Source organism: Brettanomyces nanus, chromosome 4, assembly GCF_011074865.1.
Source record: "Brettanomyces nanus chromosome 4, complete sequence".
Classification (NCBI taxonomy): Eukaryota; Fungi; Ascomycota; class Pichiomycetes; order Pichiales; family Pichiaceae; genus Brettanomyces; species Brettanomyces nanus.
In genome coordinates this window covers 2,486,825-2,514,681 of record NC_052377.1, presented here as the reverse complement: position 1 = coordinate 2,514,681, position 27,857 = coordinate 2,486,825, and the positions used below count along the sequence as shown (strand labels likewise).

Here is a 27,857-nt window from a genome sequence, read left to right as displayed (position 1 = left end):
TTACGGACGGATCAAGTAAACTCAGATAACTCCTTTGCAATCTCGTGCAGTAAGATTTCTTCTTCAGACCTCAATAACCTACATATTGCAAGCTTCCTTCCTTCAACTCTACCTTTTCTAAACTTCTCATAGACTTTTGACCTTAAACCTGGTAGACACCTAAGTCTAGCCTGGCATAGCTCATTAAGTATCCTTTTGGATCCAGTATCCATTTCAGATCTGTAGAACTTGCAAAATTCTTCCTCGTCATTCTGTAGCTTGCAAAAATCTTCATCTGTCATACTTAATAGCTTAGTAACACATCTACATTCAGTAGAGGAGACTCCTGGATATCCAATATTAATGGCTAATAACCAGCTATCATCGATGGAATCTTCTTCAGAAATGTCCATTTGTTCATCACTGTCATCCTCGTCTTCCTCCTCCTTCAACCTATCATAGCCAACCTTGGACCACCATTCAAGCCTCTCATTTGCTTTCTCTCCAACAGAATCTCTGTATGCAATGATCTGTCTTCCTAAACAAGCAATATCGTTCGGATTCTTGTCCATAGTGAATCCATATTTGGCTAGTAATAGAGAATTACTTAAGTCTCCGTAGGTATTCATGAGTTCTTGACCTTTTTTCACCTTCCTCTGTATTACTATATCACAACATTGATCAGGATTAAGTCGAACTTCATCCGGAGTTAGTTCTGAATCTACATCAAAATGCTCTTCTGAGGATTCGGCTTCAGCTTCAGCTTCTTCTTTCTTCTGCTGTTCCAATTCCTGTTCTAGTTGATTAATCAGATCCATAGTGATTGATGTGACGTCGTCTACATCGTCATCAACATCGTCATCAACATCGTCGTCAACAGCCTTTGCCTCCTCCTCTTCCTCCTTCTCATACTCGTACTCCTCCTCTTCACTATCTGGAGGCCCATACTCATCGTGCCCACATTCATCACTCCTTCCACAGAACGGACAAACCTGACCAATAGCCACAAAATGAACATCTTCCCCATTTTGAGCTCCATGATTAAACAAATCTGCACCTGGAACCAATGCTAACTGATGGTAGTTGTCTATAATGAATGCTCTGGAAGAGACAGCAAAACACGCTGCTGCAAAGTGCTGAAACAGCTTTCTATTTTCCCATTTGGACTTCTCCGAGTCAGGAGATAGTTCATACGGAGCCTTCATAACAGATGAATTGTCTTTGGCAAATTGCAGGCAGATATTATAATCATCTTTGATGTCTTGTGGATCCACAATACCCATCAATTCTGCATCTGTCCCTTCAAGAAGCATTCGTTCTTCATCTTCCCATAATGCCGGAGCAAATATCAACTTATGGCTTGTAGAGTCCTGGAATTCAAAGGAATTTATGTACTCAAACCAAGGAGAATTCTTACCTTCAGCTTTCTCATATAGAAGAGCTAATACCAACGCTAAAATTCCATCAATATGCGAATCATATAGTAGATTCGAAATACATGAGTTCGCACCACTTAATATGGCTTCCTTACTGATTCGTAGTAACAAATTCGACTTTTCATCCTGTAGATCTACTTCGATATCTCGTCTGGCAAACACTCCCAGTCCTCCAAATTTCGATCTCTTCACAGTCAATAAATCCTCATTCCAAAATGTCTTATTTCTGGCATCTCGAAGCCATTCCCGCACCTCTGCATAGTTTCTAGTCGACATGACCCAGAAGAAGAATTGAGGTGAAAAGAAAGACCGAGAATCCTCAATCGTAAAAAGTCTCCTTGAAGGGATGAAAGATTTACTATTTCAATTTTAAGCAGCCAGCAAAAAACTTCTATGGGCTACTCTGGCTTCAATTGTTCACCTTCCAAAGGCCAAGATTCCGCCATCCAGCTCGTCTCCAGCTGTACTCCATTGCATATAGCCCATCTGCATCTGTTCAAGTATGCATAACAGCATCCGTACACCGCAAACTGAAAAATTTTAGATGGCAGGGAAAACAAACGAAACGAACGCATTTATCCCTGTCTCTTGTCTTCTGTTCTCCTGTTTATCTTCAACACTATGCAAGCTCCAGTCGTGTTTCTTAATACATCAACACGCCGCCAAAGTGGTCGTGAGGCTCAGATTCAAAATGTTACCGCAGCAAAGGCAGTTGCGGATATTGTGAGAACATGTCTCGGACCTAAAGCCATGCTCAAGATGCTTCTTGATCCAATGGGAGGAATCACGCTAACCAATGATGGTCATGCTATTCTAAGAGAGATTGACGTGTCACATCCGGCAGCCAAATCGATGATTGAGCTCAGTAGAACTCAGGATGAAGAGGTTGGTGATGGTACAACGTCTGTTATTATCTTAGCGGGAGAGATTCTCACCCAAACTTTCCCATACATTGAAAAGAACATTCATCCGGTGGTTATTATTCAAGCTTTAAAGCAAGCACTCTCGGATGCTTTGGATATCATTGAAAAAGTGTCGATTCCTGTAGATGTCAATAATGAAGATGCCATGATCAACCTCATTGCTGCATCCATTGGTACCAAGTACATAGCCAAATGGTCACACAAGATGTGTGAATTGGCCCTTACCGCCGTGAAAACGGTTCTCATTGAGGAGCCCGGTCATAAGGAGATTGATATTAAGAGATACGTTCGTGTAGAGAAGATTCCCGGAGCAGAAATCGAGGACTGCCGTGTTCTTGACGGTGTTTTGCTCAACAAGGATGTGGTTCATCCAAAGATGAGGAGAAACATTGAAAACCCACGTATTGTTTTACTTGACTGTCCTTTAGAGTACAAGAAGGCGGAATCTCAGGAGAGTTTTGAGATAACTAAGGATACAGACTGGAACAGACTTCTTCAAATCGAAGAAGAGCAAGTGAAAGTGATGTGCGAGCAGATTTTGGCAGTGAAGCCAGACTTGGTGATTACTGAGAAGGGGGTTTCGGACTTAGCACAGCACTATCTTCTAAAGGGCGGCTGCTCTGCTCTTAGAAGAGTGAAGAAGTCCGATAACAATCGGATAGCCAGAGCTACTGGAGCTACAATTGTGAACCGTGTGGAAGATCTTAAAGATACGGATGTAGGAACACGGTGTGGATTGTTTGAGGTGAAACTCATTGGAGATGAGTATTTTACATTCCTCATCAAATGCAAGAATCCACAGGCCTGTACTGTTATTCTCCGTGGTCCTTCCAAAGATATCCTTAACGAGATTGAAAGAAATTTAGAGGATGCTATGGCAGTTGCAAGAAACGTGCTATTTTCCCCTAGGTTGTCACCTGGAGGAGGAGCTACAGAGATGGCTATCAGTGTTGGACTAACAGAACGTGCAAAGAAGATTGAAGGAGTTCAACAGTGGCCATATCAGGCTGTTGCAGATGCATTTGAGGTGATACCAAGAACATTAGTTCAGAACTGCGGTGGAAACCCGATCAGAGTTCTCTCGCAGCTTAGAGCCAACCATGCCAATGGACAGCATAGCTACGGTATTAATGGAGAAACAGGAAAGATAGTGGACATGAAAGAGTATGGAATTTGGGAGCCAGAAGTGATCAAGCAACAGAGTGCCAAAACAGCCATCGAGAGTGCCAGCATGCTTCTTAGAGTTGATGATATTGTTAGTGGAGTGAGAAAGCATTAATTAAGTACATAGTAAATTAGGAGCTCAATGGATGAAAAAGTTCGAATTTGGATCTGCGCGATTTTATATTTAATATTTGACGATCCTACTAAGTAAAGGTCGCCCTGTTTACTGAAGTCTGTAACATTTTACTTAGTCATGGACGAGTCAAACTCCTCTACAATATCGTTTTCTCGAGCATCGAGTATCAGTGAGTCTCAGATACGTTCCACGATGGCGGAGAAGCGGATGGGACGTCTTTTCAAGCAGCCTCAGTCTTTGCAGGACCAGAAAGCTAATGGCGAGTCACGAGACGTGAAGGATGCGAGGGAGACTGGGGAGGATGCACGAGACGCACGAGATGCACGAGACACACGAGACATACGAGACATACGAGACACACGCTATCGATCGAGAACGATCTCGACGTCTCAGACTCCTCATGCTGCGACACATTCGTCCAATAACGCTACTACAGCAGCAGTATCGTCTCATTCGACGTCGTCTTCGGCGTCGTCGACGGCTAGCACTGCATCGGCAATGACATCACCGGCATCTCAGCCATCTCTTCCGTCTATGCAGACCCCGCAGAGACCTGCATTACCGCGTAAGTTGTCCATGGGGTCTCGTTCAGTAACCATGAAGTTCACCACGGTGAAGCAGACCCCTCCACAGATATTGCCACAGATACAGACATCTCCACTGATGCAGCCAGGTTCATTATCAAGCTCATCTGCTCCATCTCAGAGCTTAGTCCACGGCCTTGTCCCACTCTCACGCAAGTTTCGTTTTATTTACAGAGAGACAATCATGCTAATTCGACATCTCGACCTCGATAAAACTGTCACATTGGAGGTCGGTGCTTATCCCAGCTTTTCTGCCCTATTAGACACGGTGGAGAAGAAACAAAGTGCAAAGGAGTCATTTGAAAAGCTACTATCCCCTCTAGCCAACTCTTTGACTCGTTCTATGAAGGATCTGTGTACTCTAATTGATGGGTTAGGCCTTTGTGCAGCTTCACTTGCATCTTGCGAAAGTGAATCCCTTCGTATGGCCTATTTTACTCTTCTGTCGTTGCTTATTGAGGCCATTAATATGTGCAGAATACTCTCTCCCCTGCAGATAAGGCTTCGTAAGCAGGCATCTGCTTCTTCATCCATGCCTTTATCTATGCCCTCATCTTCGTCGTCTACCTCAGTATCTTCTCCATTCTCTACTTCGACACGTTCAAAATCGCAGAGGATCCGTAAAACTCCTGTCAATTCTCCGGCTGCCCTCGGTAGAGCTCCTCCTCCAAATCCTCAGCATACTGGCCAATCCATTCCAGTTGTCTCGAAACAATTGCCATTTTCGGTTGCTACTTCCAGTTCATCAGCTACACTTTCTTCTATCCAGAGACCTCCTTTGAAGATTGATACTTCAATAAATAGTGTTAGAAGACAGGACTCTGAGTTGAGTATTGGTAGTGCTTTCTCGGACATGCTAGCTACATCTTCGGCAATAGCCAAGAGTTCATTTACTGAAGATGATAAGCTCTTTGATCTTATTGCATACACCATTCAGGCTTCGCAAGTAGTTTTTAGTCAGATGAATACTGCCATCTCTAAAAGTGCCATGACTACTGCTCAGACGACAGAGGATCATTACAATCCTACTATAGGAGAGTCCAACGAACTAGATCATGTAGGACAGAAGATTAAAGAGATGACTATGCTCTGTATAGCATCAATGGAACAGACCAAGCGCATTAATACTACTTTACTATCTGCCAAAAAGAGCAACAAATTAGACGAAGAAGCACAGAAAAGACTCTATGAGGAAACCAACTTGTTCCTCAAATCCATTATTAATGTTCTGGCTGCCACTAAAGGTGCCATTCAAGATATCCCCGCCTTAAATGAAGTCAGAGGTGCTCTATCAAACCTTACCAGGGCCACCAAAGAACTTACCATTCGCTTGGAGACCAGCGCTTTGAAACAGGCAGTGATGAGCAACACTTCTTCTTCCACGACGCTTGTGGAACAACCTCCTCTTTCTGCTATTCCATCTGTTGCCAACTTCCAACCATTTTCTGCCCACATGAATTCAGTTTCGCCCACGAGGTATTCACCACCACCATCAGTGTCTGCCTCGCAGGCCGCTAACACGATAACTTCCGGTTCCACTCTATCCCCCAGCTTTTTACCCAAAACAGAGATCGATTTGAAAGAAGGAGTATCGATGCAGCAACATATTATGGGTCTAAAGACAACCAAAAATGAAATTATATCTCCAATGCAAACTCCTCTCACTACACCTTTAGTGGCTTCTATTGGACCAACAGCAGCCTCTGCTGTGCTGCCTACTACTACTACAACAACAACGACACCTTCACCTCAGGCCAACAACAGTCACGACATGGAGCTCAATCCATTCGATAAGTTACTAGGGAAGAGATGACTTTGGATGTAACGTATATAGCCTTTATGAATTAGTTAGTTAGTTATGAGAATTATTTGAAACAAGCTCGTATGCCCGATCAAGTGATGATGGTCTTTTCTTGTTGAAGATCCGCCTGATCTTACCGAGCAAAGAGACTCGTGATAAACGACTGTAGTTAATCTCAAAGTTGTCGATATCAAGCGTTGTTAGGTCTGAATTAGAGGCCTGATCTTCAAGGTCGGAATGAAATCTGCCGGCGACACCATTCGAGTACTCCTCCATCATATTATGGGGTATCCAGTTCTTGAGACGTAGCGAATTCAACACCACACTGGTAGAAGAACAGGCCATAGAAGCAGAGGCCAACATCGGATGCATATGAATGCCAAACGGTATTATAAGCAGACCCATAGCGATTGGAAGCATCACCAAATTATAGATAATGGCTAGCACGAAGTTGGCACGAATCGCATGGAAAGTCTTAAGAGAGACCTCTAAAGAGTTGAACACCAAGGAGACAGAGTTTGTACAAGCAGATTCACCTGTAGCTCCCGACGACATAAGAACAATGTCTGCTGCTGACATGGCAACATCGGTTCCTGTAGCCACTGCGATACCTATATCAGCTTGAACCAATGCCGGTGCATCATTAACACCGTCACCAACAAAGGCAACTTTACGTCCCATTTTTTGAAGCACCTTCACAACCTCGAGCTTCTTCTCAGGTCTTGCTTCAGCCAAAACATTGGCTAGAGGGATACCCACAGTACAGGCTACGCTTTTGGAGGTGACTGCGTTATCTCCGCTCACCATTGCCACACTGTAGCCACGGTCAAGCAAACCTGAAATGGTAGCAACGGCATCCGGTCTAAGAGTATCTGTCAACTCAATATAGCCGCTGTAGACGTGATCTACCAGTAAATAGCTGACAGAGCCTATTGCTGAGGCGCCAACTGTAGTCAAAGCCTTGTTGAAGTCAGCCAAATTGGAAATTTGAATCTCGTTGATGTAACTGGCACTACCAACGCGAACAATTTTGCTTTCTCCATCATCATCCAACCGTACAGTAGCCGTGATACCTAGTCCAGCAACAGTCTTAATGTGTTCAATAGTCACAGGCATAATCGGGTCTTTACCATCTTCTTTCTGCATCTCTTCTTTAACTCCTTTGACAATAGCCTTGGCAATAGGATGCTCACTATTTTGCTCCACAGCATAAAGTAACGACCACAACAAGTTCTGTTTGTCCTGATATGGGCCTGTAAACATGTGCTGAGTTAACCTCATTCTGCCTGAAGTCACGGTACCTGTTTTATCAAACACAACGGTGTCGATTCCACTGGCACGTTCCAAAACATCACCTCCTTTAATGAGGATACCATGGGTAGCACCAACACCAGTACCAACCATCACAGCTGTAGGAGCAGCAAGCCCTAAAGCACATGGACATGCCACCACGATCACAGATATGGCAACTTGAATCACTTGAGAGAAAAGAACATTATCTCCTGATTTGTCCTTAAACATCGATGGAACATCGTCAATATCGTGGGAATGAATAAACAGTGACCAGAATATAAACGTACAGAAAGCCAAAGCAAGAATACTGGGAACAAATCTGGCAGCAATGGCATCAGCAAACCTCTGAACAGGGGCCTTGGCGATCTGGGCATCCTTGACAAGTTTGACAATCTGTTGAAGCTGCGTTTTTTCACCGACTCTTTCAACACGCAGATATAGAGTAGATAAGATGTTTACAGAGCCTCCAATAAGGTTGGAATCGACCTTCTTGGGCACAGGCAGATATTCTCCTGTGATAAGAGACTCGTCAACATCCGAACTTCCAAAGATACAAACACCATCTGCAGGAATAGAAGCTCCAGAGAGTACTATAGCAATATCTCCTTTCTGGAGAAGCTCTACTGGGACATGCTTTTGAATGACGCCGGAAAGATGAGAAGAAGAAGAAGAATCACCCTTCGTATCGGCCAACGCCTGAGGATTCTCAACTATAGTGCAAGAAGTAGGAGCCAAAGAAAGTAATTTAGATAAAGCCGTGGATGTATTACCCTTTGCCTTGCTTTCAGCCCATTTACCAAGGGTGACAAAGGAAAAAAGCATGGCGGAAGTATCGAAGAGAACAGTAGGACGCTCATTATCGACCAGAACTAAAGATCTAATGATGGAAGAAATCGAGTATAAATAAACGATCGAGGTAGAGGTACAGATCAACGTATCCATAGTACCACTATAATGCTTGAGGGCTTTGAATGTGCTGATATAGAACCGTCTACCGAGCCAGAACTGAATATATGTACCGAGAACGAGTTGTATAAGCACGTCAAAATAAATTCCATGGGTTAGTCTCAGATTCATGTGGCATCTTTTCCTGATTATGGGGAAAACAGTCTCGAAAAAAAGGATAGGAAGACCAGCAATCAACAATTTGAAGAAGTTGGAACGCCAGTACTTCTGTTCTTTCACTTTAGCTAGTAGGTTGAGCTGCGAGACGGTATCAAGGCCGCTGTTCACGGAGGCATCAAAGCCACAATCTTTGATGGATTCCACAATGGTCCTAATTCCCACTAAGTTAGAATCAAAGGTAACATATGCTTCTTCAGTAGCAAGAGCAACTTGGCAGCTCTTGACGCCATCTATTTGAGACACTTGACTCTGTATAGAGTTGGAACAGCTAGAACATGACATTCCATAGATTTTTAAAGTGATGTCTTCGATGGAAGACAGTGATGACAACGACGACGACGACGACGACGACGACAAGACATTAGAACTCTCTAGTAGTTCTTTCGAGTCGTTTATGGAGGCCCTGAAGCCGACTTCTTCCACGGCTTTAGCCAATTGAATGGCACCAATACTATCATCGTGATGAATGGTAGCTTCTTCGGTGAGAAGAGAAACTGCAACATTGTCGACACCGGACAAGGAATCTAAAGCATTTGTCACAGAGCTTACACAGGAACTACAGGTCATTCCCATGACAGTAAGATGAGTAATAATACGCCGAGATGATGGCTTCTCATTATAATTAGGCTGCCTTTGAGAGGTCTCCATTGAAGCTTCAAAGCCAATATCTTCCACGGCATCTTGAAGTTTCTCTGGACTGACACTATCATCATGTATCACAGTAGCGTCTTCAGTAAGAAGAGAGACATCAGCCCTTTGGACCCCATCAACAGCCTCGAGAGCATTAGTCACAGAATTTGTACAAGAAGAACATGTCATGCCTCCCACCCGAATATGGGTAATAAAATTTGCCATTTCGACAAGTAGAATAATATAAAAGAGTTTTCAGAGAGCTCCTTGCTGCGAGTGTAGATCGAATAGATAAGAGAATATTCAAAGGTCAGGACTTTGAGAAGAAGCTTCGGGAACAAACTCTGAAAAGAAGCCGGAAGAAAAAAACAATTCTCCTGGATATCTGAGCTATGTAGCTTCTCCCTTATGAGCTATCTAAAGGCAATTAATAATAATAAAGTTAGTCTCAATAAGGAGAAGAAGAATGGTCCTGCAGCTTTCTTTCATTTAATTTTTTCCTGCCTTTTTTCGGCTTTTTCGGCTTCATCGGACTCGTAGACCATGCCGGATAGTGGGAAAAATAGTAGTTACTTTGACGATAGGTAAAATTACTTGATATATGTCTTAATGACTTCTCTTTACAGAAGAGTATAACTTGTACTCTTTAATCATACCAATCGCTCCAAGGCAGAAAACAGATACGACTGTAGCAAAAATGTAGGATGACCAGCAACCGATTCCATAGGATTCTATCATGGCCTTGACTGCCCATTTGGGAGCTTTATTGCGAATGTAAGCAGCGTTATGAAGAACTTTGTCGAGAATCTTGGCCAATTGTTTATCAGAAACGTCTGAAGGTCTGGCAGATGAAAGCCTGTTCGCCATCTGCTTATTGAGTGATAAAGTAAAGATCCGAGAACCTATAGAAGTGCCCAAGACAGAACCGATACCTCTAAAAGCATACTGTATAGAAGTCACTGAGGATTGATGCTCTATAGGTACAGCAGCAATTAGCGAGAGTAAAGTGACTGTAAGAAGAGAAGAATATGCCACTTCTGGTAAAATAATAAGGGTATACTGCTCGAAGACAGTAGGAAGAACGTTCAAGTTGAATGGATATGTTCGTATAAGTAGAAGAATCAAACCAGCGACACCCAAGGTATTGATTATTAGGGAAAAAGTCGAGTATTTGCCAGTCCACTTCATATAATAACCGGACATGACGGAAGAAATGGAGCCTGCCACTATCATAGGGATCATTCGGATACCTATCTGCTCAGAATTAAGTCCGATGACTGTGGAAAGGTAGATAGGATAGTAATAGAGGAGCACAAAGATATACATGGTAGCAAACCAATTAGCCAAGGATGATCCAAGAACTGATATATCTTTCAGAAGAGCGATAGGAACGATAGGATCATCAATAGTGAGTTCCAAATAGATGAAAGTGGCTAAAAACATTGTAAATAAGAATACAGCGGCCAGTAAAGTCCAGGTTGATGAAAAGGAAAACGAAGTAAGAACGATGAAGAGGAAAAGAGTAATGGCCAAGCAAGAGATACCAGAGACATCGACCAATTTAAACTTTTCGCCAAGGGTAAGAGTAGTCAGAAGATTGGATTTAGCTAACTTGGGTAAGTGCAAGTTGAAAGCGATCAAGAAAAAGCAGAAGATACCAATAGGAACTTGGATCCAGAAAGCAAACCTCCAACCATAACGATGAGCTATCCAGCCACCTACAGTACCACCAACTGCGGACCCTAATGCATAGAACATGTTACCCAACCCTTGAAAGACTCCTCTTTTTCTTAAAGGAATCAAATCACTCATAATAATGGTTCCCAATGTGTTTAAACCACCGGCAAAACCGGAGAAGAACCGACCAGCAACAAACGAAGCAGTACTATTGGCCGTAGCACATTGCAAACAGCCAAAGGTGAAGATGATAATACAGCCCTGAAGCATCGGCTTTCTTCCAAAGATATCCGAGAGTCTTCCAAGAGGTTGAACAATCGAGGTTGATAGAAGATAGGCAGTAGTAATCCATGAGATATAAGGAATAGCGTCCAAATCCGAAGCGATATCGGTGACTAGTGTCGAAAGAATGGTGGAATCGAGTGCTGCAAGGAAGATCAATGTGAAAATACTCGATAGAATCACAATGAGTCTATGTTTCGGCACCAAATATCCTCCATTAACGCTTGTGGACGTTGCTTCAGACGCTGCAGAATTGGCACTAAGTTGTCGATCGACAGCGGAGCCGTATTCTGCCGTAGTAGCTTCAATATCATCAGCATGCTGGCTAAGAGAGTCAAAAACGTTTTCTGCAACGATTCCTGCTAAGGACGTCGACGTGACACTGGTGAGGTCTGGCATACCCTCGGTCTGGCGACTTTGCTGTCTTTGATTGTCAGATAGAAATGGACGAACCTCATTGGACGAAGAGATCGAAGAGCCCTCAGATCCTGCTGGTTGAATCTCCTCCTCCTCACTATCAAAACTCAATGAACTTGACATGTCTGTTCGAGCTGCAATCCTACTAAGTACCACACCTGGCTATATGACTCTGCTATAAATAGGCTGCCCGTCTCATCCAGGTTGGTTTTCACCTTTCACGGCTGTGCAGTGAAAAATTCCCCAAACTTGTTCTCTCTATTGATACATAGAACATACTTTATACTGTACATACATACATTACTTGGTCTCCTGTACAACGCTGACCTCTCTAGATTCACTCTTTCTGGCCTCTCTTCTCTGCCGTTCTTTCTCCACCTTTTCTTCTATCCGTTTTTTCTTTAACTCTTCTTCTTCCTTATCATCCATTTCTTTAGTCCAGTCATCTGCCCAATGTTTTTCCACATCCACTTGTAATCCCAAAGTATTTTTCAAGAATTTGCGTAGTTTGATGACGAATTTGGCTTTCTGATATTCAGGCTTCTTCAATATGATGGTCAAGACCCTGTATAAATTGGTAGACCGTAATGAAGATACTGTAGGTCTATCGTAAGACACCACCTGTTCTATAAGTGGACCTAATAAGGCAAATTTCTTCCGGTAAGTCATAGTTTCTTCCTTCTCAGGTAATACAATAGTCTGAATCTCAACGCGGAGTTCGTTGTACAACTTGTTGGTCTCTTGCACCTCTTTGGCTAACGTTAAGCCATCAGGAATGGTGCTAATATCCACCACTCCTACTTCTGTATCGATGATATCATCACCCCAGTCATCGTCATACTCAGAAGGCTTTACCTTTGGCTTAGATTTGGGTTCTGGCTTGACTTTAGTGCTTGATTTGGCCTTTCTGGTTGCACTTTTACGTGATTTTGAGCTCCTCTTGGCTCGTTTTGAAGAACGGGTACTTGATTTGGCTTTTCTTTTCTTCGAACGTCCTTTATAAGATTTGTCGAGATCTGACTCTACAGATTCCTCAGATTCCTCAGGCTCCTCAGGCTCCTCAAGTTCATCTGCTGGCTCTGCTGGTTCGGCCGGCTCCTCCTCAGCTAACTTACCTTGACTCCCGTACTTTGCAAAGTCCTCAACCGACAATTCCTTATTATTAGCCAATTTGTAAGCCGCGGTCAATCGAATATTCTTATTGCTCTTCTTAGCAACATAACTACCATCCTTATCAGGAATCTCACCCTTTTTCACCAAATACTCATCAATTTGCTCGTACGAAAGAGGCTTCATATCATTCGTCGAACACCAAATCCATTCATCGTCTCCATAAAACTTGACACACACAAGTTCGCCATGATCATCGGACTTTTTAACATGTTTCTTACCTCTACGACTTACGGAAGAAACAGATTTGGGCTTCAGTTGTTGAATATGCTCAGGCAATAGTGAGAAATCAACGATTCTCGTAGGCCATTCAGGGAATCCCTTGATTTTCGTTAGTACCAAGTCTCCAGATTTCATGATGAAGGAAGAAAACAAGAGCAACAAAAGAGCGCGAACTTAATTTTACCAAGAATATAAAAAAGGGCTACTTAAGTCTAATCAATCCAACTTGATCCTGCAAAGCCTTTTTGGGTTATTCAATTGCATGGGAGAATAGATCGATTTGAAACCTACACCATTCTTGCACCGTAACAGTAAACAACACAGGCTATCTGGCTGGAAATAATTTTCAAGGCAGTGACGGATCCATTAAAATAGTAAAGGACGGCACGTGTTTAGATGACCAATTGAGGGTTTTTTAAACGATAACCATAAATGACTGTAGCTTGCAGAGCTTGCATGCTCCAGGGATGTTAGAGGCCATGATGAAGTAAAGCAGAGTGGAGAAAGTTGGTGTAGAGATGCGTTTCGGATGTCGCGGAAGCACGGGTAAATGATATTTATGTTGTTTACGGTCTCGACGGTTGGCCAATGGGAGAGAAATAATGGTGAGTTGATAAGGGAGGGGGTGGGGGAGTTTAACGGCTGCTGCTGCCACCACGGCCACTGCCTGCCCCGCCCTCGGGCCACAGCTACGCCCCGGACTGCTACGCCCGGACATCCACCGTACCTCGGAGCTCGCGGTGCACTCACTGCTTTCGGCGGCTCGTCTCGTCTCGCTTCGTTTTCTCTCTTTTCTTTTTTTCAATGTTCTCTCGGCTCATTTTCATTTCCGCTGCTTTGACTTCAAACAACTCTTCCATTCCTTCTTTCGTTTGGTTGTTTCTTTCGTCTTTTTAGCCTGTTATCCTCTTCCTCACCTATATTCATCATGTTTCCAGCTGGAGTTATTGCCGTTTTGGTTATTGTTGGTGTTATTGCCATTTCAATGTTCAGTTACTTCGCGCAGAAGAAGATTAAGGCTAAGAAAGCTAGAAATGCTGGCCGTAAGTAAGGTTGCTTCTTAGCAAGTGCACCATCTCTAATACTTTGTTGAAGCGCTACTGTAAAGTTTGGATTCCATAATTTTAGTCTAGCAGCTATTTGTTTAATTTAATCTTTGGTTATATCTCAATATAGTAGTGTATGAAGTATGGTAGTTCATTGGATACGGTGAGTGACAAGATTCGGAGATCGGAGGCGACTCTTGACGCGACGATGCGACGACGCAAAGAAACGGAAGAAAGACACGGCCCGGCTACCGGGTCTACAGTCACCGGGCCCACGGTCACATGACCCCCCTCTCTGTTTACAGAAAAATTTTCACCCCTTTCCTCTTTTTCAAAGCTTTCAACATTTCCCCTTTAAGTCGTCAGCAGACAAAATAGGCAAATTGATTGATTATCCTAAACGGGTATATTCAATACTTTCTTTTCACGCTATACCAGTCAAGTCCATTCAGTAACTTCACGTCACATTGCACAAGCACCTATTGAATTCCACTATACTTAACACGTACCCCAATACCCATATATACTATAGAGGGAACTGTTAAAATAGACAACAACAACAGCAACAACCACAACAAAAACAGCAAAGACAACAAAAACAAAAACAACAACAACAACAACATCACCAACAGCATCATCAATACTATAACTATTCAAGTAAGTATACTTCTCTAAGGTTTATGTTTCCTCTTTCCTTACTAACTCATTGGTGTAGTGTCGGAATTACCTAAACAAGAAGAAGGTCCTAACGTGACAGACGCCAAGTCTAATGTTTCTACTGAAGGAAACAACATTACAAGTAGTGTTAATGCTGCCACGTCGAACGATGAGGCATCTACCGGTGTCCCAGGTTCAGGTATAGCAGGCAGCTCGGTCATTACAGGTGGTTCGGCTGCTTCTGGCAATGGAAATGCTACTAGTACAGAAGGAGAAGGAGACGATAGTAAGCCAGCCAATAAAAGAGAAAGGAGAAAGATCGAAATCAAGTTCATCCAGGAGAAATCAAGACGTCATATTACTTTTTCCAAGAGAAAGGCTGGTATAATGAAGAAGGCTTATGAGTTATCCGTGTTGACGGGTACTCAGGTGCTTCTTTTAGTTGTGAGTGAGACTGGCTTGGTCTATACTTTTACCACACCCAAGCTTCAACCTTTGGTGACTCGTCCTGAGGGAAAGAACCTAATTCAGGCTTGTTTGAATGCTCCTGAGGAGGCTAGTGCCGAGGAAGAGGAGCAAGTTCAGGCACAAGCTCAAGCTCAGGCACAAGCTCAAGCTCAGGCACAGGCTCAGGCACAAGCACAGGCCCAAGCTCAAGCACAGGCCCAACAGCAGGCTCAGCAGCAGGCTCAGGTCCAACAAGGTCCTCCCCAGGCTCAACAGGGTCAACAACAAAACCAGATTCTAGGCCAACAAGCCCCAGGTCCTCACTCACAATCTCAACTTCCTCCTCCACCTCATCAAGGTCAATATGGTGTGCCTCCTCAGATGGCTGGCGGTTATTTGAATCCCGGAGACCAAAATAGCTATTATATGGGATTTAATGGTAATCAGGGCTACAATTGATTTGAAAAAAGTCTTCTTTTGTTCATTTTCTTTCTTTCTATCTTTCTTTATTTCGTTTTCTTCTTTTTTTTTTGACTTACTTATCTCTTGATTGTGTATTAGTTACTAAAACATTGTACAACATCAACTCTGTAGTCTAATTACTTATAAATCTCATGATTATACTCGATAACATCAATGAATCGTTGGTAAGTTGTCTATTTCTCTGCATCGCTTCTTGACAAACCTCTTTCGGCAACCCTCCGTCCCGGTCCCTTGACTCAATCAATCTGTTCGAGTAATCCGTGGTAAATTCCGGATGGCCCTGGAAAGTTAGCACATGATCACTCCAGTACAATCCCTGGCAAAAACATTTGTTGGTAGATCCCACGATGACCCACTGTTCCGGTAATAGAGACTGCCTGTCTATCAAGACAGTATCCTGATGCATCTCCACCACATGAAAGTGATTCTCGGCTGTTTGGATAGTTTTGTGAAATTCATCATTGAACATCACTTGAGTCAATCCAACTTCCCACCCTTTAGGGTTCCGACCAACCGGCAGTCCGGCAGCTCGGGCAATGATCTGATGACCAAAGCAGACTCCTATTAATTTCACCTGAAAGTCTTTATCTTCTTTCTGAAGATCTAAGATCTGCTTCAGATACTGTACTAACTGACAGATCCAGACCTTTGAGTCATCAAACGAGTCACATCGTGAGCCTGACAAGTACAAGGCATCGTATTTTCCTGCCCTGAGATCTTCCAGGCTGGGGACTTGGAAATCTCCAATCGTGGTGAATTTATCAAACTGATAATCATCTGCCAGAGATGATTCTTTCATCATTTCAATACCCTGGTCTCCAAAATCTCCATACTTATTGGAGAGACCAGGTGCTGGGGTATCTAATACTAGTACTGCAATGCAATGCATTAGAGATGGGGAAGATATCTGATGAGTTAAGAGACTGAAGTTGACTGAAGTTGAGCCGGGGACAGCCGTGGTGAACGGGCTTCTTCCGGGCACCCCCCTCCCCCCCCATGGCACCCCGTGGCACCCCCACGGCACCCTCTCCCCGCATCTCATCGCGCGGCACAGAACTGTCGAAAGTCCTCGAAGTCACTCCTTCTTCCTCTCTCACTCTACCCTCTCCAATGAGCCATCATAAAAATGTCTCCTCACTTGCAAAAGGGCTAAGAAACGTCCATATTTCTGAAAATACCATAAAACCATCAACCTCTCACTCTATTCAAAACAATTATGAACAACAAACTGATCGCAAACTCAGCTCAGACTCCGTTGTTCGACTCAAAAAGTTCTTCGAAAATGGCCCCCCTGAGGAAGAGTTCACCCTTATCAGTCACAAATCTGCTCCTAATGGCTTCAAAGTGGCCGTTGTTTTATCAGAACTTGGTTATTCATACCAAACTGTATTACTAGATTTCGCAAAAGGTGATCAGAAGTCTCCGGAATTCCTAACAATCAATCCAAATGGTCGAGTCCCCGCCTTGATAGACCATACTAACTCTGATCAGCAAGTCACCATATGGGAGTCTGGGGCTATAATTTTATATTTGGTTGAAAAAAGATACCGGGAAAATTTCAACTCCACCATAATGAAATGTCCGTCTATCTGGTCCAATGACTTGGTCGAGAAGTCCCAAATCCTTTCGTGGATCTTTTTTTCAAACATCTGGACATTCCCCTATGATTGGTCAGGCTCTGCATTTCAAATACTTTCACGCGGTAAATGTACCGTCCGCAATTGCACGATATACCGATGAGGTTCGTCGTGTGTATGGGGTACTGGAAATGGCTTTAAGTGAGAAAAGAGAGGCTTTAATTATGGAATTGGACGCTGAAAATGCAGAATCATACTCTCAGGGACTCACACCAATGAGTCAGAGTAGATACTTTGACTCTCCAGTGTGGCTAGTAGGTGATAGAGTTACTATAGCCGATTTGTGCTTTGTAACATGGAACTACGTTGTGGATCGAATAGGTATAGATTTAAAGGCTGAATTCCCGGAGGTTTATAAATGGACAAAGCATATGATGCGGCGACCGGCCGTCATAAGGGCTTTACGGGGTGGCGAGTAGCTGCGTTGTACACTGTATACTGCTAATCAATAGATAGGGCCAAGTACCTAGTCGCGTCGATCGACCATGAATAAACCGTTTTGGAGATCTTTTTCTTTGCACCAGCAACGTCTAATTCACCTAACTATTCACTTTTGTCTAGTCAATAAGCATGGTAGAAGCCAGTTCAACTGACAAAAAGCCGGCAAAAATGCCAGGTTCAAACAAAACTTCCACCGCGTCTGCTCGATCAAAGGGATACAGCAATCCAGCGTTCCAGATGATGGGTATACAGCGAATCAGACTGCCCTCAAGGAACTGGATGATCTTCTGGTGTGTTGTAGGAGGTCTTGTGGGTGGCGTGGGATATGACAAGCTTGTTCAGAAGCAACAGAGAGACAAATATATGGCTTACGTCAATCATTTTGGTCAGGAGAAATTCTCCGGCGATAAGTTGGCCAGAAAGGTGCGCATATATGCAGCACCACCTCCGAACGACTATATAAATGAGACGTTAAAGTACTTTCGGAGGTTTGTGAAGCCGATTTTGAATTCCGGCGGCATTGATTTTGAGTTAATAACGGAAGACCGTCAGGGACGAATCAGAAATAGCGTTGCAGAGGATATTCGCAGGCTGAGAAGATCCAAATTGGGTCTTCCTGAGGAGGTTAAGAAGGAGGGGAATAAAGAAGAGGGGGAGAAGGAGAAGAAGGAGGAGAAGGAGGAGAAGGAGGAGAACAATAAGGATAGCATTGAACCAACTAACCAGTTTGTAGGTCTGAATCCTTCGTTTGGTATGGCATTGGGAAACAAGTCTGGTGGTGCTGCACCAGCAAAAGCTCCAGAAATGGATGAAGATGTTAAGTTAGTTAAGGATCTTTATAAGCCTGCAGATGTTCTTGGATTGACGAAATTTCTTGAGAACAGTCCGGAACTGAGAGTTGTTAGCGAGGATGAGCAGTGTTTTACACCTCAGCAAGCAGGAGGAATCATCTGCATTGGCCGAGGAGCGTACAAAGAGTATATAAATGGAGTACACGAAGGATTGTTAGGTCCTTTGCATTCTCCTAAAAGGGCTGAAGAAGAAGAAGCTAAAAGGAAGCAGAGAGAAGATGAAGAAAAGGAATTGAGTGAGATGAATGAGAAGCAAAAACGCAAAAAGGAGTACGAGATCAAGAAGAGAGAAGAAGAGGAGTCTGACAGACCCGAGGCCTCGTATGTAACTCCGGAACATTACAGCGAATACGATATTGCTCCCGAGTTGAACGTTGGAACGAATCCACGTGACGAGAAGGGGATTCCATACTTTTTTCTACAGCCGGTGACTGTTCTGCGAATCTACAACGTTTCAGGAATGAAGAAGCAGTTGGAGAGATTACGGCGGTTCTACATGAAGCGTAGAGAGCAGGTGGATTATGCAGAAAGAGTGTATGGATTAGTGGAAAAGAAGTATCGTCCATTTCAAAAGGGAGACGAGAATTGGGATATTGAGGAAGAAGATGATTGGCCTGCTGCATGGATTAAGAAAGGTCGAGAGAAGAAGAGTGAATGGTGTAGGGACTTTATAGTTGACGGCAGAGTAACGGAGCTTCTGAGCGTCTACCAAAAAGTTCCGATTGACTTGGAGAGAGTTCAAGCTCCAGACAAAAAAGCTGCCAAAGTGGTGAAAAAGGAGAGGAAACCGTGGATATAGAAATAGAAATAAGTAGATAAAATGATTATATAGACTGACTATTCTGGCTTAAAGGTCAAGTTCAGGAAATCCTGTGGATCCACAAAACGCTTGACGTATTGCAAGTTGTTCAGGCGAACATTCTCTACTTCATCACATCTATAGCCGCAATATTCAATGATATCAGCAGGGTTGATGGTCTTCCTACCGTCTTTGAAAACCAACTTTCCTACTGAAACGGCAACGACCCTGTCGCCGACCTTGAACTCGCTCAAAACAAAGATCCATTTTTCATCCCACGAAAGAATCCGATTCTCCACACGATAACGTTGAAAGGGGAGGATCTCCTTCATAAAATAGATTCCAACTGTAGCCAATGGGATGAAAGGATATTTCCCCTTCCTGTTATGGAAGTCGAGCAGGTATGGATACAACTTGCTCAGAAGAGCCTCTGTCCTGTTGAGATCTAGCTCAATTTGGTAAGTGCTATTGTTTTTATGGAACCCAAAAAAATCACATTCCATAGGACAGCAGTAGGTATGACGAGCTATAGAATTGAAAAGAGATAACTTGGACTGTTTAACAGTATCATGGAAAGCCTTGAGGTGTCGAGGAGATCTTCTGAATCTCAAGTATTTGATAGGGATTGCGTAAAAACGAGCAGTGTACACAAAGGGGAGGTACTTGTAGGATGTAACGGCAAAGATTCCCGCCGATGCAAGCGCCAATTCAGTCTACATGATGGTTGAGGAGAAGGAGGGGGAGAAGGAGGGGGAAAAGAAGAAGGGGAAGGAGGTTGGGTTAATGCGACGAGAGATTACGGGATCGGTCCACGGGCACACGGGGCACACGGGGCATCCCTGCGACGCACCGTGGAGACGCTCTCCGGACACTCACGGATACGCTCTCGGACAATCCACGAACGGAAGAACCTCAATGCACCCCTCCTACACAGCTCCTAGATATTCGTTACTATACACATACATAAATGAACATTATAGAGGGTCATTAATAAGCAAAGGCTCCATTCCATACATTAACGCTTCTTGTGATTGTTGTTGAAGTTGATAATCTTAGGACACACATTATTTTCTATGTGATTCTTTAACCAGTCCTGCACCCCATTGAAGTACATTCCACACTCTTTACAATGACCGCTCACCTTGGAACGTTCACTTTTCAAGGTATTTGGTGGGTATTTAAAGTGGATGGCTTTTAGATGATTTTTGTATGTGTCGCACCGGGTAAAATATCCTGTTTGGTGACAAGATATCTCACCGTGGGAGTTGCCGCTGCTTGCACCGGGATGGAACGGGCACTGATACTCCCAGGCACCCAGCTTAGAGAGATGACACTTTTCGTGACGAATCAAATCATTCAACCGCTTGAAAGCCCTGGAACAAGTTGTACATGCGTAGGGCTTGGAGCCCTTGTTATGAATTGATTTGTGAGTGGTAAGATTTGAGTAGAAGTTGTGGCAGATGGGGCACTCTCTTTTCTTACGGGGCCCGCTGGTTCCGTTGGCCCCATTAGTTCCATTTGGCCCGTTCGATCCATTAGTTCCGATGGTTCCGATGGTTCCGATGGACCCGGTGGACCCGCTGATCGCACGGCGACGTTTTCCCTCGGAGACAGGCGAGGCCACGGGGGAAGAAGCGTTACCCGCGACAGAAAGATGAGATCCCTGTAAACCAACAGAAGCTGCACCAGGCATACCGGTCTGGTATCCTACTGGGATACCGTTGTAGCTATTTGTACTAACCATATGATTGACACGGTACTGCGACACAGGAGTACGTCTCTGGTCAAGATGCAGCTGCGGAGGAGTAGGCAGTTGTTGAACCTGCGGGAAATACATAGCGGATGGCATTGCCATGGGGTAATGGTACTGGGCTGCCGTGGAAGAACTTACTGGAAGATTTTGAGAACGCATGCCAATAGCGGAGTTTGCCCGAGAAGGCATAGGAGAGGTACTGGAAGCCCTCAAATCAGAGGGCGTAGGCTGGCCGGCCAGCGGAAGAGAAGTCATAGACGACATGCCATTTGTCTGTGGTGTCGGATAATTCATCATAGGTAATGTGGAGTCTAGAACGAGTTTGAAAAGTGGAGGAAGAGCACCTGCTGGTGTAGGGGTTTGCATCATCGACTGATTCGTTTGGCCCCCGGTTTGACCGTTGACCAGCATGTTCGGCTGACCCACCATGGATGCAATGGATGCCATGGAAGCCATACTGGAAACACTGCTAGGCCGCGGAGCATATAGAGACATAGTAGGAGTTCTTAGACCGGGTGAACTGTTGTTAGGCCCTGGGCTGGCGAAGGAAGCACCAGGGGCTCCAGAGGCAGAGGCGGTGATGGAATTATCGCGGGATCCGGTATGGCCGGGAGAAGAGCCGAGGGGCGGTAAAATAACAGCGTGGCCCGCGGTAGAGTTACCGGGTGGAGCAGAAGTACCGACGACACCGGCACCGGGGCCAGTGGAGGACACAACATATGAAGGTGTCGTTGAAGATGAGGTCGTGGAAGAATTAGAAATCATACGGCTGGCAAGGCTGGCAGAAGAAGAAGAAGCTGAGCCGGAAAGAAAGGAGTCTGAGGATCTAGAAAGATGCTCTTGGTTTATTGAAACCTTTGAATTAGCGACAAGAGGAGGAGGCAATAAGTTGGCCTGTGAGTTCAATAGAGCTGAGGAGCTCGCCGTACGGGACATATCACAAAAATCAGAGAAGACACGTAAACGGAGAAGCAAACAAATAGATGTAGGCGGAGCACTATACAAGGGTCAAAGCAAATGAAACGCTAGGAGGGCAGATTTAGTGGTGTAGTAAAAAACCTATTCTGGCGGATCTACCCATATATATATATATATATGGAAAGAGAAGGGCCGTACAGGATAGTCAGGGGCTCAGTTGCCGCCTACAACGGTTTTTCTTCGAACTATCGCAGGGTACGGCGTACGTGGTTGTCTGGGGCCGCCCGAAAAATTGCACGTTCAGATGGGATGAGAGACACAATGCATAAAAATTTTCTTCATGCACAACCAGAAAATACCATACTAAAGTGAAATAAACGGTGGAGCGTTGTAGTACAGCCGGGTGAGGCAGGATTGGCAGTTTGTAATGATGACATGGGATGGCATGGCACGGCAGGAAAAAGCATCAAGAGTGAGCTATCAAGTAGGACAGCAGATGCGCATAATGCTGCTATATTGCCAAGTTGATTTGATGGTTCTAAAATGTTTGCAGTCAGTTGAAGACGGTGTGACTTTAAAGGTCTCGGGATGCAAAAAAAAAAACGTTACCCGTGTCCAATCAAAGTTATCTCGGACGGCTGTTTACGGTATAAGAACCGATGTGAGGCGACAAAGTTTTCATCGCGAGCCTCAGATCGGAGGCTACATTTCCTAAAGAGGAGATGTTTTTAGGCGAGGTTCTGCACAAAAAAGCAACGTGCACCTGCTCACATGCTGCTTTTAATTAGCTTATTCTCGTTTCTTTTTTCTTGGATTTTCAACTGTAGAAACATCTGCTTTTTTCTATATATGAAAGAAGCCATTAAGTAATAGTAGCGGTTTCATAAAAGAGTCTCTTGAAGCTGTTTGTTATCCCTTGTCATTGTTGTGGTGTTTGTGGCAACTTTCGCTATTCGTTGACATTTATGGGGCGCACCAGCATTCTCCACTAACTTAGCCTTGCACTTAGACGAACCGGTGAGGCATTACTCAACTCAATTTCTATTGTTAACGTTAGACCCGTAAAGAAATTTCAAATTGAAAAAGCAACGAGCAAAGTGGTTAGATAAAAGGCACAACACTGCACAGCCGAATGGCAATTATCGATCGCTACGAGCAACGGCTTCAGATTCAGTAGGTCATTCATGGAACCTGCGGACACACATTCATCTCTTTTCTAGAACTAGTTTGTGTCACGTGCAGTTTCTATATGCGCGAGTACTTCTGCGGAAATCTAGATAGAAGGTCAAACACACCACCGAACATGACCCAAACTCAACTCAAACTCAGCCCCAACGTAACCCCAACGTAACCCCAACATAACATCAACGAAACCCTTGGTTATATCAGATTCCACGGGTCCCAGGCTTCAGGCTTGTGGCCTAAGGCCCAAGGTTTCGGGCTCCATGCCCGGGATACAGTCTTCACGGCTTCCGCGATCTCCTATTGTTACTGGTATTGTATGTTCCTGAATTTGCGAATTCTCAATTGCCGGATTTCCTGTTTTCCATTCTTGCAGATTTCATTGCATTTCCACAGATTCTCAATCTTGAATCAGAATTTTCACTTTAACTTTCCTCACTTACATTACCCGATTAGGCAATGATGATTGATTTGTCTGAAAAATTTTGTTCTTCGTCTTTGGTAGTTGACGACGATGAACAGTTCACTTACAACTTACAGCTACTAAAAGGACCAACAACTAAAAAAGCCAACAGCTACCAAAAACCAACAGCTACTAAAAAAATCAACAGCTACTAAAAGGACTTACAGCTAGTAAAGCTGCTTGTTGCTATTAAAGCTACTTACAACAACGCTTATGTACTAACAATTGACCCTTCTGTATCATTTTCCCTTCTGTATCAGTTTTCCTTCTTTGACAGTCCCCCCTCTTTGACAGTTCCCGTATTCTGCTCTCTCCTAGTTATTCATTCTTCCGACGCGCTGTATTTGCACTTGTTCGGCTGTTCTTCCGAGGCTTTTTTCGGGAGATTTTCGGGTTTTTTTTTCTTTAAGATTTTTCCCCTCGTTAAGCAGATTGACAAAGTTCAATGTTTTCTTATTTCTCGTTGATCGGTTTTTTCTTCCATCTTGTCCATCTTGCTGTTCTCGTTGTCTTCCTCTTCCCCTTCCGTCCTTCTAGTCTATCGTTTTTTTCTTTGAGATGTCAGTTGTTCCGGATTTCATCAAGTTTGGCCCTCCGTCTGTATCGCATCCTTTCGGTATCCATCTATGGCCTATCTTCAATAAAGCTTTCGAGTCAATCGTGGGTTATCCTGCTGACGACTTCCGTTTTATCGAAAATGTCACCCTTTTTAGTTCCACAAATGAAGCTGTAGCTCTAATCGTTCTTTACTACGGTGTCATCTTTGGGGGTCAGGCCGTTCTGCGTGCTTTTGATGCCAAACCCGTTCATCTCAACGGTATTTTCCAGATCCACAATTTAATTTTGACCGTTGTCTCATTCATCTTACTCGTTCTTTTTATTGAGCAGTTGCTTCCAATGCTTTACTATCACGGTCTTTTCTATGCTATATGCTCTAGTGGGGCATTCTCCCAGAAGATGGTCACGTTGTACTACTTGAACTATCTTGTCAAATACTTTGAGTTCATCGACACTGTCTATCTCGTTTTGAGAAGAAAGGATTTGAAGTTCTTGCATACTTATCATCATGGAATTACTGCTTTCCTTTGCTACACTCAATTGGTTGGTCATACTGCTGTCGAATGGGTTGTCATCACCCTGAACTTACTTGTTCATGTGTTAATGTATTTCTACTACTTTTTATCCTCCAGAGGTATTCATGTTTGGTGGAAGCAGTGGGTCACCAAGGTCCAGATCTTGCAATTTTTGATCGATTTAGTCTTTGTCTACTTCGCTACTTATACTTACTATGCTAACAGATACTTTGATGGCTTTCTTCCTAACATGGGAACTTGTCACGGTACCCCTGGTGCTGCTGCTTATGGTTATCTCATCTTGAGTTCTTATCTTGTTTTGTTCATTTCCTTCTATATCCATGCCTACAAATCTCCAAAGAAGACAGCTACCAAGACTTCCAAGACTTCCCCAAAGACTGCCCCAAAGAATGCCCCACAAACTGATAGAATTTCTAGGTCTAGAAAGGCCTAAATCCAATGAGACAATTTATAAACTTCCATCTTAACACTCAAGTGTCTCATGCCAAGTTTCCGAGGATGATAATAATAATAATTGTTTTGTATTACTACTTTAGGTGAACCTTCTATACATCTGGGTTTGTCTAAGCAAATTTCCACGCCCCATCCTTTTTATAATAAAGTCATTTGATAATTAACTATATTGAAAACGCTGACGCGAAAAAGCTGTCGGACGCGTCGTGTAGTTGAAGTGAAAATTTGAAAAGTTCAAGTCTTAAAGATGCAGCACCCTTCTTTTGTTCTCAGTTCTGCGTGGCCCTAATTATGGACATTTATTCCTCGCTATCAGGATCGGATCAAAAATTGGATTACCGTCTTTTATTGGTCACATTAAATGATGACGTGCTGAATACAATCAAGAAAGGTTCTGAAAAACTATATATTAAGTCAAAGGCCAAAGATCATGGATATCCAGTGATAACAACGGAAAGTAAAACATTCAAGATTCGATTACAGAACCAGTCGAATTCTGTAATTCTTTTAAATTCCGATAATATCGATGACAAGCCATGTGCGCTAAGCTACGACAAATTTGTATCTCGATTAATTCTCGAAGACGTTGATCCTCAAGTGCCAACAGCAAAATTAGAGACAATTAGTGAGACTGAGGATTTTTCAAGATTGACTGATTATACCGTTGAAGGATCTGATGATGGATACACGCTTAAGGATCTGTTAGACGACTCAACGGCGTCACCTGAAGAGTTCAAGAAATTGGTTCCATTACATCAGATCATTGAGTATAAGGGTAATTGCTATGTGGTTGAAGATAAATTGGTGACAGAATGCCTTGAAAAAATGTTAGAGCTGCTGATTAAGTCGATCATCTCGTCAGGCTATGAGTTGGAAGTGATGGAAAAATTGGAACAGATCGAGTTGGAACGGGCTAAAAATGAGATATGGGTGCCTGAGTTAAGTCGAGAAAATATCCCTGAACAGGTGATTGATTTATGCATAGAGAAGTTCATTTCACAAGGTAAGCTGAATCACGATCGCGTGGTACACCAATTTGGATTGGAAATCCTTATCAAGAGAAAAGAGTTGAAAATGGACGATTTCATGATCAATTTAAAACTTCGCATGCCGTTTAACTACTCTCCAGAAATCAACCTAAAGAGATCTATGCGGGGTAGCTTCTTTACGTACAGTGACAATTCAGTGATAAGCTATTTAGACGAGAATTTACTCAGCTTGGAGCCACTACGAAGGTTTCAGCAATTGTTTGCATTGAAGCCTGTTTGGGAAGTGGACGAAATAGAACCATTTGTCCAGAAAATTAACAGGAGAAATACCAAAATAGAAAAGTTCCTCATCAAATATTGCAAAGTGAAAAGAGCAGGAAAGAAGCATCTTGCTAGTCCTAGATAACAGGGAGGGACCTTATAAGTTTAGATAGCAGTGGCCTTGGGGGACACCCTGTGAGCGTCGATGTTTCTCTTTTCTTTTTCAACTGATTTTTCTGTCTCTTTTCGGTTCAGCCTCCTTCCGCTTAGTAAGTACGGCGCAAACAGTTGTTTCTTTTCAGCATTACTAATATTCAAAGAATAGATTATACATCATCTCAGCTTGGCACCACGGACCTTAGAAATGGTGCATCGGCCTTTTCTTTATAAATATAAAATGATTTTACCAAGGAAAATATATATAAAAATGCATTGCATTGGTGTTTAAACTACATTTGACTATTCCTTCTTGCCAAATATGACCAAAATAGCTATTATTATTTATTCCTTGTATCACCATGTGTCAACGATGGCTGAAGAGGTGAAGAAAGGGGTGGAGTCTGTTGAAGGATGCTCAGCTGAAATTTTTCAGGTTCCAGAAACTCTTTCAAAGGAACTTCTCGAACAGCTTGGTGCTCCCGAGAGACCAGATTACCCAATTGCAACTCTAGAAACCCTAACGTCTTACGACGCTATTCTTTTCGGTATGCCTACCAGATTTGGTGCTATGCCAGCACAAATGAAGGCTTATTTAGATGGTACTGGAGGTTTATGGGCCAATGGTTCTCTTTATCAAAAGCCGGTTGGTGTGTTTGTTTCTACGGGAACCGGTTCTGGTAGAGAGTTTACTGTATATAATTGCTTATCTGCTTTCGCTCATCACGGTATGATATTCGTTCCCCTCGGCTTTGCCAAGGCCTTTCCCGAATTGGCTAATGTTACCGAGCCACAAGGAGGTAGTGCTTGGGGTGCCGGTTGTTTGGCTGGTGGAGATGGTTCTAGAAACCCTTCTAAATTGGAATTGAGGGTTGCCGAAATTCAGGGACATGAATTCGCTGATGCCGTTAAGCCAATGTTCACTAGTGTTGAAAAAGCTGTTGCCAAACCTGCCGCACATCCTACTGCCAAACCTGCTGCAAAGGCTACCACCACAAAACCTGCTACAAAGACCACAAAGACTGCCTCAAAGCCTGCTACAAAGTCCGAAAAGAAAAGAGGTTTTTTCTCGAGACTTGCACACAAACTATTTTAATCTTTATCTAATTCTTTATACAATAAAGCCTGTTGGAAACCCTCCTAATAACATCGAAACTGAATGCAACCTGAATGCAAGCGGAATACAGGTGCATATTCGATGTTCCCTTTACGGTAATCCAGCCATGCACACCCGGTACAAAAAACGAGTCTGCTGAAGCTGTCGTTTCTTTTTCCTATTATATTCGCGCTGCGTTGTCCTTAGTAATCGTTATTACTAAGGCTGATTAAGACATCGTCATAGCTGATTATTGTGCTTTCCTTTCAAGTCCCCCGCCAGAAGATTTCCA

General features: G+C 43.4%; 14 protein-coding genes across 14 annotated transcripts; 7 read left to right on the top strand and 7 right to left on the bottom strand.

Moving 5' to 3' along the window:
• Positions 1-11: 11 nt before the first annotated feature.
• Positions 12-1,691, bottom strand: FOA43_004442 (uncharacterized protein; the record flags this gene model as incomplete). Its single annotated transcript, XM_038924682.1, has 1 exon — positions 12-1,691. One exon carries the CDS (start codon positions 1,689-1,691, stop codon positions 12-14), a length of 1,680 nt encoding a protein of 559 aa, XP_038780610.1.
• Positions 1,692-2,036: 345 nt separating this feature from the next.
• CCT3 (T-complex protein 1 subunit gamma) lies at positions 2,037-3,617 on the top strand (the record flags this gene model as incomplete). Its single annotated transcript, XM_038924681.1, has 1 exon — positions 2,037-3,617. One exon carries the CDS (start codon positions 2,037-2,039, stop codon positions 3,615-3,617), a length of 1,581 nt encoding a protein of 526 aa, XP_038780609.1.
• Positions 3,618-3,755: 138 nt separating this feature from the next.
• Positions 3,756-6,035, top strand: FOA43_004440 (uncharacterized protein; the record flags this gene model as incomplete). Its single annotated transcript, XM_038924680.1, has 1 exon — positions 3,756-6,035. One exon carries the CDS (start codon positions 3,756-3,758, stop codon positions 6,033-6,035), a length of 2,280 nt encoding a protein of 759 aa, XP_038780608.1.
• A 39-nt stretch (positions 6,036-6,074) lies between these two features.
• Positions 6,075-9,296, bottom strand: FOA43_004439 (uncharacterized protein; the record flags this gene model as incomplete). Its single annotated transcript, XM_038924679.1, has 1 exon — positions 6,075-9,296. The coding sequence occupies one exon, from the start codon at positions 9,294-9,296 to the stop codon at positions 6,075-6,077; it is 3,222 nt and encodes a 1,073-aa protein (XP_038780607.1).
• Positions 9,297-9,677: 381 nt separating this feature from the next.
• FOA43_004438 (uncharacterized protein) lies at positions 9,678-11,570 on the bottom strand (the record flags this gene model as incomplete). The annotated part of the gene is made up of 1 exon (XM_038924678.1): positions 9,678-11,570. The coding sequence occupies one exon, from the start codon at positions 11,568-11,570 to the stop codon at positions 9,678-9,680; it is 1,893 nt and encodes a 630-aa protein (XP_038780606.1).
• A 177-nt stretch (positions 11,571-11,747) lies between these two features.
• Positions 11,748-12,974, bottom strand: FOA43_004437 (uncharacterized protein; the record flags this gene model as incomplete). Its single annotated transcript, XM_038924677.1, has 1 exon — positions 11,748-12,974. The coding sequence occupies one exon, from the start codon at positions 12,972-12,974 to the stop codon at positions 11,748-11,750; it is 1,227 nt and encodes a 408-aa protein (XP_038780605.1).
• A 793-nt stretch (positions 12,975-13,767) lies between these two features.
• FOA43_004436 (uncharacterized protein) lies at positions 13,768-15,448 on the top strand (the record flags this gene model as incomplete). Its single annotated transcript, XM_038924676.1, has 5 exons — positions 13,768-13,886; positions 13,948-13,966; positions 14,019-14,048; positions 14,449-14,542; positions 14,601-15,448. 5 exons carry the CDS (start codon positions 13,768-13,770, stop codon positions 15,446-15,448), a joined length of 1,110 nt encoding a protein of 369 aa, XP_038780604.1.
• A 136-nt stretch (positions 15,449-15,584) lies between these two features.
• FOA43_004435 (uncharacterized protein) lies at positions 15,585-16,361 on the bottom strand (the record flags this gene model as incomplete). Its single annotated transcript, XM_038924675.1, has 1 exon — positions 15,585-16,361. One exon carries the CDS (start codon positions 16,359-16,361, stop codon positions 15,585-15,587), a length of 777 nt encoding a protein of 258 aa, XP_038780603.1.
• Positions 16,362-17,135: 774 nt separating this feature from the next.
• URE2 (glutathione S- transferase, nitrogen catabolite repression regulator) lies at positions 17,136-17,528 on the top strand (the record flags this gene model as incomplete). The annotated part of the gene is made up of 1 exon (XM_038924674.1): positions 17,136-17,528. One exon carries the CDS (start codon positions 17,136-17,138, stop codon positions 17,526-17,528), a length of 393 nt encoding a protein of 130 aa, XP_038780602.1.
• Positions 17,529-19,238: 1,710 nt separating this feature from the next.
• Positions 19,239-20,165, bottom strand: FOA43_004433 (uncharacterized protein; the record flags this gene model as incomplete). Its single annotated transcript, XM_038924673.1, has 2 exons — positions 19,239-19,913; positions 20,160-20,165. 2 exons carry the CDS (start codon positions 20,163-20,165, stop codon positions 19,239-19,241), a joined length of 681 nt encoding a protein of 226 aa, XP_038780601.1.
• A 50-nt stretch (positions 20,166-20,215) lies between these two features.
• On the bottom strand, positions 20,216-21,889 carry FOA43_004432 (uncharacterized protein; the record flags this gene model as incomplete). Its single annotated transcript, XM_038924672.1, has 2 exons — positions 20,216-21,792; positions 21,883-21,889. The coding sequence occupies 2 exons, from the start codon at positions 21,887-21,889 to the stop codon at positions 20,216-20,218; spliced, it is 1,584 nt and encodes a 527-aa protein (XP_038780600.1).
• Positions 21,890-24,074: 2,185 nt separating this feature from the next.
• On the top strand, positions 24,075-25,043 carry ELO3 (Elongation of fatty acids protein; the record flags this gene model as incomplete). Its single annotated transcript, XM_038924671.1, has 1 exon — positions 24,075-25,043. The coding sequence occupies one exon, from the start codon at positions 24,075-24,077 to the stop codon at positions 25,041-25,043; it is 969 nt and encodes a 322-aa protein (XP_038780599.1).
• Positions 25,044-25,091: 48 nt separating this feature from the next.
• FOA43_004430 (uncharacterized protein) lies at positions 25,092-26,458 on the top strand (the record flags this gene model as incomplete). Its single annotated transcript, XM_038924670.1, has 2 exons — positions 25,092-25,098; positions 25,311-26,458. The coding sequence occupies 2 exons, from the start codon at positions 25,092-25,094 to the stop codon at positions 26,456-26,458; spliced, it is 1,155 nt and encodes a 384-aa protein (XP_038780598.1).
• A 333-nt stretch (positions 26,459-26,791) lies between these two features.
• On the top strand, positions 26,792-27,565 carry PST2_2 (flavodoxin-like fold protein; the record flags this gene model as incomplete). The annotated part of the gene is made up of 1 exon (XM_038924669.1): positions 26,792-27,565. The coding sequence occupies one exon, from the start codon at positions 26,792-26,794 to the stop codon at positions 27,563-27,565; it is 774 nt and encodes a 257-aa protein (XP_038780597.1).
• Positions 27,566-27,857: the final 292 nt, after the last annotated feature.